General features: G+C 39.0%; 1 protein-coding gene across 1 annotated transcript in view; it reads right to left on the minus strand.

Moving 5' to 3' along the window:
• Positions 1-8308, minus strand: part of SCIN (scinderin) — a 76649-nt gene extending 68341 nt beyond the window's left edge. Inside the window, exons 1-2 of the mRNA XM_082692712.1 lie at positions 7980-8308; positions 1213-1367 (exon numbers count right to left, since the gene is read on the minus strand). Coding sequence (XP_082548838.1) covers positions 1213-1367; positions 7980-8178 — 354 coding nt within the window. The 5' untranslated portion in view covers positions 8179-8308. The remainder of the gene's footprint in view (positions 1-1212; positions 1368-7979) is intronic.
• Positions 8309-13527: the final 5219 nt, after the last annotated feature.

Consider the following 13527-nt stretch of genomic DNA (forward strand, 5'->3'; position numbering starts at 1 on the left):
GAATCATTTGACATAAACTGTAGGAACTCACATGCATTAAATAAAATGAGAAGTCACACATTATTTCCTATTTAGGGTTGTTTATAACCTAGAGTGAAAAAAATCACTTCAAGAGAGAAGGGGACTTATGAGTGTTTATCCTCATCTCAACAGACATCACAAAATATTCACTAAGGCTCTGATTAGGCAAAAGTATAAATAAACCCTACTATTGTAGTAGATAAATTTAATATATATTCAGAATTCTAGTTTAGCTCTGAGGTCTTAGGTCTTCAGTAAGCTAACAGGCTCAAAGGTTAAGGTGGTGGAGTCTGCAGAAGACCCACTGGAGTGTGTCTGGTTTTGAAAAGGATTGCTACCAAAAAGTTTGTCAAGGGAGGTATTTCTCACACGGTAAATGAACATTCTTGGAGGCAGGGGAGATCATGAAGGGTGGCCAGTTCCATAAAGGGTCTATTACCAGACCCATAAAGGGTCTATTACCATAGAAGGTAATATATTTCGTTGAAGGTTGCCTTAAAAGAAGGGAGCTACTTACCTTGTTTTCACTTCTTTTTCTCCCAGAAGGAAAGTCAGTTAATGATTAGTGTTTCAGGCCAAAACACATAAATTGTGTGCACGTGTGTATAGCAGTGTAGGTATACTTGACTTGGTGAGGCTGAACCACACATTTAACTCAATGGTTCGCTTCATTTGCATCATTTCCAAGACCAAACCACATGATTTGGAAGATGTGTATATAGTCTTTTCTAGTAACTGGAATTATAAATGTTACAAATATTGCATCACGATATTCTAGAACAATTGAGATTCCCAAGTCTTGGGTCAAATGCAGCAACTTCAGAGGTTCTCTAGAATGGCATTAACAAAAATTGCGAATTCCCAAGTTCCCAATATTTAATTATTGAAAGAATTCCACAAAATTTTAAAGGGCTTTCTTGTGACAACATTACTGAAAGTTCTTAACTTTATTAAAAATTAACATATTAAATGAAATCAACCCAGAACGTTTCACATATTACATCCATGTTCCATAAACACATATTGAGCACCTACTATGTATCCAGCAGGTTCTGAAATATATCATCAGTAAACAAAACAGATTGAAACAAAAATAAAACAAAACACCCTGTCCTTAATGAACTTTCCTTCTCTGAAGACATGGATAGGAAGAGAAAGGGCATCATAATGGAAATAGTTCAAATGTAATACCTTGTATTTCAGACCTCCTTTGAAATAGCCAACAAAGTCAGTAGATTCATAGCCTTGAAGTTCTCTACTCTGCACCGGCTTGCCACCCAAATAGTCATCCATCTGAACAGTAAAGATGGCAGCTGCTGTGCTTTCATCCTGAGTACACTCCTTTCCTGAAACAGCAAAAGACAGCAATTCATTATCAAGCAAGGAAAACGACTAAGACAGAATTTTTGATATGAAAAGCTCTGAAATTTTCCTTGAATTTCTTGAATTATATCTACATCAACACAATAAATCATTTTCAGCAGAACAATCTTTTGACAGAAATGTTGTAATATAAAATATTATTGTGTTAATAGCTACAAGAATTGCTTTGTTCTTATTTTTCAATTCTTTTTTTAAAGATTATTTACTTATTTATTTATTTGACAGACAGAGATCACAAGTAGGCAGAGAGGCAGGCAGAGAGAGAGAGAAGAGGAAGCAGACTCCCCGATAAGCAGAGAGCCTGATGTGGGGCTCGATCCCAGGACCCTGGGATCATGACCTGAGCCAAAGGCAGAGCCACCCAGGTGCCCCTTGCTTTTCAATTCTTTTAAAAAAACTGTTTAAAAGAAGCACCTCTGGGGGCGCCTGGGTAGGCAGTCGGTTAAGCGTATGACTTGGTTTCCTCTCAGGTCATGATTTCAGGGTCATGGGATGGAACCCCATGTTGGGCTCCATGTTCCATGCAGAGTCTGCTTGGGCCCATCTCTCTCCCTCCTTCTATCTCTCTCTAAAATAAATAAATAAATAAATCTTTAAAAAAAATCCACACACACACAACACTGATGTCTGTATATGTTCGAGAAGATATAGCACTATATTCTAGTAGGATGCAGATTCATTTGTTAATCAGAGCAGACTATGAGAATGTTTTCCAATTGTTTTAGCCTTTATTAGCATCAGTCTGCTAATATGTTAATATTTGTAAGGAATATGAACATCATAGGCCACAGATAAATAGCTTTAGAAAAGCAAGTGGTTTTTAGAATGGGAAAATGAACATCACTTGACCTTATCCCTATTTTTAAGTCTTAGTGCCCTCACTTCATTAGCTTATTGGTTGTAAGATTATATTCTCTAAGTGGAAAAAGCAGGGTAAGAGAAAGATCCTAACATCTGTTGAATGTGAATGTAGGTATTATTAACCCAAGAATTTAACACACAATACACATTTAATTTTCACAATTCTAGAATAAATCTCATTCGGGCAACCTCACTCAGGTAAAAAAAGCAATCCTCCAGAACTGGCATCTTCTGCATACACAGGGACCTGAGCCAGCCCTGACGAAACTCAAATTTTAGAAAGCACACTTCAAAACCCTTACTGCATCTGGGCTGTGTAAAAATCATAAATTATTCTAGAAATAATAACAGCCAACATTTATACATTTATAATATCCTTGATATGGGCCAGATACTGTGCTAGTGGTTTACATGGATGATCTCATTTAATCTTCGCAAACGCATGCAGCAAAAATATTTTCTACCATCTACAATAGAAGCAGTAAAGGCTTCGACAGGCCAAGTAACTTCATAAAGTTGACCTTTGGTAGAACATGACACAGAGGCAGGTTTCTGTGATTCTGGAGCATAGGTTCTTAGAAACTACAACACGAATCAATAGTTTTTTAATACTCAGACTCTAATCAGCAGTAACATGTTGTGGTGATTAGGTTATGCTATTTTCTTCCACGAGTAACTGATGTAGAAAATTTAGAAGTCGTAATAAAACTACAGTTCACAGGAAACTCCAACTGAGAGCACTAACCAAAGCTGAAGAAAGGGAAATAGCTATATTAATGAAAGAATTGGATTTCTTTACATTCCTCTCTTACTCTCAAAGAGAACCTGTGTAGCAATTTATTGTCTCAGCAAAAAAAAGTCCACTAGCTGTAGGAGTATTTGACATAGTATCAATTTTGCAAACTTGTTGTAGTCAAAGGAAAAAAAAACACAACACCTATACAACTTTGCAGTCGGAAAGAACACTCTGCCCACTTTCCCATCTATAAATGAAAATACAAATAAGGATACAGATGTAGATTTGCACAGAGATGTTTTAAGAGGGAACTTTAAATCAAGGTTAATATCAAAAGCATTAAGCATAATGTGTTTGACATAAACATTCTTACTTGAGCACAAGTTGAAACACAGATTTCTTTAGATGGATGTAAATGGACAGGCATGCAATTAATGAGCGAACTAGAATTAAGTTAATTAAATTATGCTATCATCTTTTGATGCTTGTGTACTGAGCTGGACTAAGGAATATCAGCTTGAATAAGCCAGAATCCTTGTTCTAAAGAAGTTGAAAAATCCTAAAGAAGTCAATACCAGCTTTTGAATGTGAAAACTAGAATGCAATTCAGTATCATGATGCAATTTAGCAATGTTCAGACTCATATGCACTTGCTCTATGAATTCTGCTTATGACTTCATTTATTTTCCCTTTTCTGATATCTTGTACTAATGTCTTTCAAGTTATGATATGTTCTTTTGTGTTATGTTATTTTATATTTTGTTGCTTTACATTTTATTTGTACATATGTGGAAAATCTTCCAAAGTTGTTTTACGGATGTGATGACAGGTACATGATCTACATGCTAAAAGTTATAGAATGTTAATTAAAAAAAAAAAGCAAAGACCTTAATAAATATAAAGACACAGTGTTCAAAAAAAATAAAAGGTATAATGTTCATGGACTGTAAGAAACAATATAATAAAGATGTCAATTTTCCCCGAGTTGATCCACAAGTTTAACACTATTCCTATAACAATCATAGGAAGGTTTATTATGGGTTATTTGTTTATTGTAAAATTTATATGAAAAGGCACAGTCCCCGAAAAAGTTAAAACATCTTGATAAAGAAAAATAAGATCACAGGAATAACTCTATATGATATTAAGGTTTACTATACAGGTATAGTAATTACCACAGAGTTGTATTGGTAGAAGGAGAGACATAGATCGATGAACCAAATTTCCTCCAATGATCACATTTTTCAAACTAGAGTATAGTCTGGTATATCACAATATACTAAAGCAGGAGCATGGATGCACAGTGCAGCACAGAATGCAAAAACCAGTATATTGACATTGACACAATCCACTTACATTTCTCATATTCCCCCAATTTTCCTTGTATTCATCAATGTGCAGTTAGTTCTCTAAATCACCTGTAAACTCACATATTCATTATCCCAGTCAAGATACTATATAGTTATATTATACTATATAGATATATTATGTTGCTTTTTTATAACTACCCCATCTCTCCCTCCCCACCCCATCCTTAACCTCTGATAACAAGTTTAAACTTGTTATTTCAAAAATGTTATATAAATGGGATCATACAGTATGAAACCTTTTGGCATTGGTCTTTTTCACTCAGAATAATTTACTGGGGATTCATCTGAGTTGTATGCATCAATAGTTTGTTCCTTTTTCTTGCTGAGTAATAGTCTCTGTTACAGATATGCCACAACTTGATTAATCAGTCACTTGTGGAAGAAAATCTGGACCAAATCAAGTTTTCACTTATTCAGATAAGGCTTCTATGGACATGTATAAGATTTTACATGAATATAAATTTTCATTTCTCTGGAATAATGCCCATGAATGCGATTGCTGGGTCATATGGTAGTCGCAAGTTTAGTTTTGTAAAAAAACTGTCAAACTCTTCTTCATAATGGTTGTACCACTTTATATTCTCCCCCAAGCAATGTATAAAAATCCAGTTTCTCAGCGTCCTCAGCAGCCCTATTTATATATTATAAGTTCTTTGAATTGTACACTGTATATCGTAACCCAATTCTTTGGATTCTCAGTGTCTTGCATAGAACCTAGCACAGACTAGATATACCACAAATGCTTACTGTTCTCAAATACATTTATGTAAAATTTAAAACTGGAAAAGAGAGATGAGGAGGGAGGGTGTTTGTAGCTTACGTCCAGGATGTGACTGAGTAGCTTTATCATCCATCTGTGCTCAGAGACAGGAGGCTCTAAGTAACGAGAAGCAGAAGTGGGTACATCTAAACTGCTCCGTACAGAACTGAAATGGCTTTTATGGAAGGGCCAGTGCAACACCTTTTAAGTTATATGCAACAAATTCTTACTTTGTAAAATAAATAAAGGAAAAAATAGTAAAAGGAAATAATCTGAGATATGCAAGGGTATCATAGAAAGCCTCTGAGAGAGAGGGCAGGAAAGATGACTCTTCCTCTCTTCTATTTTCTGTCCTGCTGCTTCTTGCTTCCCCTTTCCTCCTCTTACATGGCCTGCTTCTTGATTTTCATCCAGGTACTTCTCCAACCCAGTCTGAGTCTAACTTCATTCCCCTCCATCTTCCTTCCAACTGATTTCCTTTAGTTGACTTCCTTTCCCCCTGAACTTTCAGCTCTCCCTCTTGGAACTTTTCCTCAATCTGCCTCTCTGATTAATTCTCATGAACTCATCCAAATATAGGTCTTAGGGTAGAAGATTCTGGATGAAATCCAGCTTGCTTCAGGGAACTAAAGTAGGAAGAGCTGTCGAACAATTCCATCTAAAGGCCGAGTGGACCATTTTACTCTAAACGTTTCCATGCTCCCATGATTCTCTCTTGGACAAAATCCTTCCAATTACTATCATTTTCCTCTTTTCTGTCAAAGCTTCTCTCCTTCCCTGCTTCCCCATAAATACAGACACTGTGTCTTTCACAGCGTTTAGCTGTTCTAACTGTGTTATGTCGCTTGTCTTATCGTATCTTTGAGATTATAAACTTTCAGAGAAAGTCCATAAATTATTCACATGCAAAAATGTCTTATACAATGCTAGGCACATTGAATAACTACTGAATGAATTAACTTATTAATTAACACACTATTAAGTTCAGTTTTAGGAGACCTTTAAAAGCCTGAAGTGTTTCTGCCCAAAGCATTTCCTATTATAGTTTTCGAAACTGGTGAGCACTAAATGAATAATGGAGTTAATGTGCATCTGTAAACCATAAAAAAAAATTTAAAGAGTGAGTTTCTTTGAGTAAGAAAGAACCTACAGAATAACCACCCCCCAAAAATAAACAAACAAAACCCACAAACTGTGTCCAAAGCCTCTTGCAGTCCTCTGACAAACTTAACTGCTGTCTACAACAAGATACGCAGTGCCTCCGCTTCTTAATTCACCAAAATTACAAATGTGGCATTTGAGAGATACTTTTATTCATTCTAGATCCAAGTTCCAAATAGAGAGACCAAGATGAGGACACTACTATTCTATCTGGCATCATTCATTCATGAACATGGTTTTACATTAAGCTTTCAGTGATTTCTGGTATAAAATGTAAATAGATCACTATTTATCTTAAGAATAGTGACACTACACTGGGAAACCAAAATGTGTTTGGAACTCTGCTTGACTTTGGTCAAGCAAGCACAAAATTTTAACTTCAAATGCTATAATAAAAACAATCCATCTCCCTCTTTGTATTTCTCACTGGGAGTGTCTCTTTCAGGCATTCACCACCATTGAGAACAACCCTTCTTAATGGTTTCTGCCATTTCATTTCTTAAAATCTTCAAAAGTTAGAAATAAAAATGATGGCTTTTCAATGACTTCCAAATGCATATATATGTGTGTGGTTTTGTGTGGTCTCCCGGCAGGCTCAGGAATAAAGCTAAAAATAACAAACTCAAAGTCCAGGAGAGGCAAACAGTTTGAAAAGAAGGCCGTAGGTCTCGGATAATCGGTGTGTTGTTAGACCGGGTGTGCCCACTGGCACAGGATCTTACAGGGAGAGGCTGGCCATTCAGGATGTTGACGAGTAAAAGTAGAAGGTGGAAAAGTAGAACACACAAGGCCCAGTATTCTGACAACCTGGCACAAGTGCTGCCCAAAATAATTACTACTGCTGGAGAAGCTGTTTAGTTTTACACTGTGTCCTTGTTCAAATAGATAAGTAGTAATAATAAAAATAACTACTAGAATAAAGCAACTCATTTAACTAATACATAAACCATATAAAGCTATTTATTTATATTAACAAGATCTGTATTTTTTTTTCTCTTTTCTATCCAGGGTCGCCAACATCCTGACCAGCAGGAATTTCTTTTAGCCAGCTGTGTGAGCAGTGTGGAGCAAGTGGATTCTGATTCAAAGTCGCACAGAGCACTAACTGCCTCAATGTGGGGAGAAATATAAACTGGGGCCCAAGGGCAAAAAATAAAAACAAATTAACCAGAGAAAAGGGCGGCGGGGGTGTGTATGGGGTGGAGGAGTACTTCTCGCCAGCTGCGGAGGATGCCTACAAACTTGTTTGACTTCATCTCCTCCCTGACAGGGAGATCAGGACTGAACTTGTCGAAGGTGAGCGGGACTTGGCCAGAGCCAGGGTGCGCTAAGCAGCGGCCCTGGGCAGGAGCCGGGTTTCCAACTGGAAGGTGCAACGGACAGAAGCTGAAGAAACCAGCCTCCAAGGCCGTGAGACCGCCCTAACAGAGGTCTAAGCCCGTGGGGTAAGATTGCTCCCGACAGCTCTGCGCCCCGCGTTTGCAGCGGTGTTTGCAACAGTGGACTCTGGCGTGGGGAAAGTGGCCTTCCCAAAGACGGCCTCCCGGAGGGGACACGACAGACGCGACGGGTCCCCAGGCCCTTCCCGTTTGCGGTTCCCCTCTCCCCCGACCCCACCCGCCCTCCAGCCTGCCAGTCTCAGCCTCCTGCGGCCTCGCCCCTCCCCGCCCTGCCTGCGCTCCCTTACCCAGCCAGAAGTGCAGGCGATAGGTGAAGCCCTGGCCCGCCTTGACGGTGTGTAGCACCAGGTAGGCATCCCCGACGTAGAAGTCGCCGTAAGCGCTCTGGGGCACCGGCACGAGCTCGAGCTTCTCGACCCGCCAGACCTGCAGCCCCGCCTGCTTGCCAGCTCGGACGAACTCCTCGTGGTACAGCCCCTGGGACATGGCTCGGACAGGCTCTGCTCCGGCAAAGGGGCGTGCGATCCAGTCGATCTGGAAGTCGGACTAATCCGAGACCTGCAGTAGGGACCCTGTGGACCACGGTTTTATAGGATTCGCCCCGCGGGGAGGCGGGGCTCGGAAGAAGGAGGGGCTAAGTGCCGGAGCCCCAGTCACTCCGGGAGTTGGGGATCCCTTCCCATTTTCATTGCTGCGCAGGGTACCGAACTCCTGCGCCCCAATCCGAGTGAGCAGGAGAACCAGAATCTCAGAAATCCAGAGATGCGGAGGGAATTTAAAGAAATTCCTGAAAATGCCTACTGGTCTAAGGAAGGACATTTCTTTCTGGTAACACGTGGAGGAGATCAACAATTTAAATTCCAGTGGGCGCATACTTCTTTAAAAAAACAGAAAAATTAAAGAAAAAGTCTGTCCAGGCAACAGTCATCTTCATCACGAGCTCCTTCATTTCACTAGCCAGTCTCTCCATTCCTGATAGCCAAAATTTCTGTCTTGATCATTCTGATTTGAAAATGCTGTGAAAAGTAAAAATGTCAGCTTTCTTGGAAAGGATGAAGAGCTGGAAGGCTGATTGTCCTGTGCAGGGGACACAGCTCTTGTACATCCCCTGAGGTTCAGGAGCTGTGTTAAAGCTCTGCCACCTGCTACCTTTGGCTGTGCGGTATTATGTGCAGTTTACCTTGTGAGTTACCTGGTACCTGGCTTCAACGGGCCGATTTCTCATCATTTACCTTACAGTTTTTGCTTTTGCAGCACTGTATCATACATGTTGATGTTTACTCCTTATTTTGTATTCTTTTAACCACAGCTGGAGTGGCAAAGGATTTTGTTATTGAAAAAGCAAATCGCCCAGAATCTGAAGATTTAAGAAAACTGATTTTTTTAAAAGATTTTATTTATTTATTTGACAGACAGAGATCATAAGCAGGCAGAGAGGCAGGCAGAGAGAGAGGAGGAAGCAGGCTCCCTGCTGAGCAGAGAGCCCAATGCGGGGCTCGATCCCAGGACCCTGGGACCATGACCTGAGCGGAAGGCAGAGGCTTTAACCCACTGAGCCACCCAGGCGCCCGATGAAAACTGATTTTTATGCATTTTCATTTTCTTTCACTATTTTCCAAATTACAAAAGTCCCCAGAAGATCCCTAATCATGTACAATTCAATTTTTCCTTAATTAATTTATGTTTTTATGTAGGTATTACATGACTTCAGGAAAAAAATGTACAAAAGTACAAAGTTGTGAAATTAAAAAATTAACTTAATTTCACCTGCTACCCAATTGCTTTCCCCAGAGGCAGCTAAGTTACCAGTTTCTTATGTATTTTTCCAAAAATACTCTTTAGCTACAAGAATATAAGTAATATTTCTATTTTCTAATATAAATGGCATTATAACACTGTTCTTAAAGAATATATCAACACATATTATTACACAGTGCTCCTAGAGCTGCCTTTTTTGTACAGTGGTAAACAGAAATATCATCTTATAAATGTACTGTCCAAGTTCAGAGACATTTAAATTTTTTCTGTCTTTTGCTAATACAATGTTGTAAACAACATTTTTGAACATACTTTTTTATACACATCCATTATTATAACTGAGTTAAATTCTTAGAAATATAATTGCTGGAGGGGTTGGAATTAAATGGATGGTGATGATAATTATGAAACCAGTCACTACAATTTATTGTTCTGCAGTGATGGGCTTTGGCACATCAATTCCTGCCTCCATCTCTTGGTTCTGAGGCTTTTGGCAAGTTAGCAAAGCGTAGTAAGTCTCAGGCTCCTCATCTAAAAAATGGGAAAAGTAGTATTTACCATAAAGATTGTTATTTGGATGAAATGAGATGACACAGTAAAGCATGCGTCTGTTACATAGAAAATGCTCAGTCATCAAAAGCTATTATTTTTGTGGCAGTCAGCTTTCTGTTGCTCCTCTAGGTACCTTCACCATTCTGCAGCCTGCAGTCTTCCCTCAGGGCTGACTTGCATGGACCAAAGCAACTAGTCTTTGATAACCTCAAGCTTAGGGTTCGGTTGGAAATCAAAGGGAGAAAGAAGAGTGAGGTCAGAATATTTGACGTGGGGCGCCTGGGTGGCTCAGTGGATTAAGCCGCTGCCTTCGGCTCAGGTCATGATCTCAGGGTCCTGGGATTGGGTCCCGCATCGAGCTCTCTGCTCAGCAGGGAGCTTGCTTCTCTCTCTCTCTCTCTCTCTCTCTCTCTGGCTGCCTCTCTGTCTACTTGTGATTTAAAAAAAAAAAAAAAAAAAAAAAACTTGCTTTAAAAAGAATATTTGACGTGGTCCCTTCTACCAAATGTCACGGTAACTCTATGTTGCTTTTTCTCTCGTTTTAGTTTCCAGCAACCAGGTGCATTATCCTTCTTGGTTTTTCTGTCCCTCAACTTCTATGTATAGCCTACTAAAACAAAACAAAACCCCCCAAACTTCTGACATTTTCCTATTTTGTGAGTATCATATGCTTATAGGTTGAGATGCTGATTGATAAATATCATTAGCTATATTCTCTTTTTTCCCCCTCCTAACCAAAACAATAAAAGGTTGGTATAATGAGGCTCATTTTATAGATGAGAAAACTGAGTAAGGCTCTGGAACTTGTCAAAGTTCGCCCCACTGTAAATGGCTGAGGAAGAATTCACAAAGGCCACTATGTCTCATTCAGAAGCACATGCTGTTTACCAAAAGTCATTCTTTCAGTCAAATTATTTAGTTAAGATTTGCTCACATAAGTAGACTTCATATTTTTGTTTCTTCCAGTTTATCCCCAGAGAATCTTCTGATCTAGTATGCCTCATGTAGCACCAAGTTTACTTTTAACTTTGTCACTGAGTCATTATATGTCTTGGTTTCCTTATCTGTAAAGGAGAAATTGTTTGTTCTCTTCTTTCTTCTTGTGAAAAATTATGAGAACTGGTGGTCTGGACACAAGATAACTTAAGATCAGAGTATCACTTAAGTTCAGTTTCAGTTTTAGTAATAATTTCTTTCCTGCCAGTGAAGGAATTCCTTTTAATGAGGAATTTTTTTTTTTTAAAAAGGGAATAATTTATTTTTAGTAAAGAAATAAAAAAGAACTTTGGTACAGATAAGTGGAATTTCCTCTTTCTTAGGCCAAGACTAGGGTAAGACAAATGTAGCACCTGCCTGGGATGCAAAATTTAGGGTTGCAACAAAAAGGCTTGGGAATCAAGATCAAATTTCAGTCTCTCTCTCTCTCTCCCTCTCCTCCCCCTCTCTTCTCTTTTTTGAGAGGAGAGGGAGAGAGAGAATCTTAAGCAGACTCCATGCCCAGTGTGGAGCTCAGCACTGAGCTCAATATCACAACCCTGAGATCATGATCTGAGCTGTATTCAACAGTCGGACACTTAACTGACTGAGCCACGCAGGCACCCCAAGATCAATTCTCTTTTAAGACAGTATTTTAACAAATCAAAATTGATGCAAAAATCATGATAAAAAATAAAGATTTTCAAATAAAGGTAGAATTGTTCATAATGCTCTCTGGGGCCATATTGGAGACTAAGGGAAAGGAAAAATACTGATCTTTCCTTACTTAAAATTTCGATATTTGGGTTGTCATTTTTTTTTGCATTAATTTTGATATTTTTACAAGTATCACATTGAAATATTCTTGATCTTAATCACTTTTTTCCCACTCCCCTTCAATTTGTGCCTGAGGCAAGTAAATCACTTCTGTCACACCAGTTCTATCCTGGCTAAGCAGCCTCCAGACTTAAATCTGCAGCTTCCTGCTAGCAGACCTCCCTAAAATGATCCTGCCAATTTCAAGTTAGCATGTTCAAAACAATCTCATCATTCCCTCCAAACATGCTTCTCCTCCTCTCCCTAATTTCATTAACATGATGTAATTTTGACTCAGCATTCTGTCTCCACCTTTAATCAACTGGGGTATCCAAAATGTTTCTCAGTCTATCCCAGCTGCCCACATTCTTGCTCTAACTCTGAGTCCCATCTTCGGGAGAGGCCTGCCTCAAAGTGAGGGGCCTAGTGTATAGTAAGGCTTTGATGGGGGCCGAATAATGGCTCTTGGACTTTTCAACTGACTGAGCTTGGACAAGTTACCTAACGCTGCTGCGTCTCATTTTTCTCACCTGTGGAATGGGAATACCAATTAAGAAAATACCTCATAGGATTGTCGTGAATATTAAATGGATAAGTAGACACAAACCTAGAATAGGACCTGGCATATAAGAAGTGACAATAAATTCAAATGAAATTGATAGTGGCTAATCCATCTCTCCAAATCCACTCCTATCAGAATAATGTCTCAAAGTCTAATGAGATAAGGACTGGCCATTTTCCATACAAAAAAGTTTCCTAAAACCAGATAACAAATTCCTTCCCATGCCTGTATTTTCTCTCTTTCATATCCTAGGTCCTTAAAAGTGGATTCTTTTCTCCCCTTTGTGTTATAACCCCTCTTCTATATCTCTCTTAGCAATTCTTTAATATTTAATTAAAGATGCCCAGACTCAACAACATTGTTACCCTGGCTCCACTGAATTTCAGAATCCTGCATGCTCCCAGTGCTGTAGATACACAGTTACCACATGGGAAAGTATGTTTTTTCTCACAAGACTGTAGGCTCACTAAGTGACCTGTGTTTCATCATTTTCTTCTCTGGCCTTATGGTAATACACACTGAATCAGTGTGGTTGAATAGTTAATTTTGGATTAAATTACTTTTTATTTTTTCAATCAATTTCCAATACTCACTTAGTCCATGTCTAAACAGGCAAGATAATTAAGTCTTTCACCGAGAATTAGGAGGTTTGAGGTATGAGGACTGTGGTTAAATTCAAGACAGGTGTTCTTCTAGAAGGCTAGTACTCAAGGGGAAATGTGGCACAATTTAATTCTTGGAATAGGGGCGCCTGGGTGGCTCAGTGGGTTAAGCCGCTGCCTTTGGCTCAGGTCATGATCTCAGAGTCCTGGGATCGAGCTCCGCATCCGGCTCTCTGCTCAGCGGGGGGCCTGCTTCCTCCTCTCTCTCTGCCTGCCTCTCTGCCTGCCTCTCTGCCTGCCTCTCTGCCTGCTTGTGATCTCTGTCAAATAAATAAAATCTTAAAAAAAATTCTTGGAATAAATAACAATGGTAAAGAATATAATTGATTCATTGTGCAATTAACTGGAATCAGTTGATAAAAAATAAAGACATACAAACAACAAAAAATTGTTTCCAAGTGATCTTCATTCCTCAAGTTGCAGAACCTCAGAGCTCAGATGATCTTATTTTATTTCCATCACTGAATTGTGACCACAGAATTATTGAAATCAAATACATGCAGAAGACAG

Source organism: Mustela nivalis, assembly GCF_964662115.1.
Source record: "Mustela nivalis genome assembly, chromosome: 12".
Classification (NCBI taxonomy): domain Eukaryota; kingdom Metazoa; phylum Chordata; class Mammalia; order Carnivora; family Mustelidae; genus Mustela; species Mustela nivalis.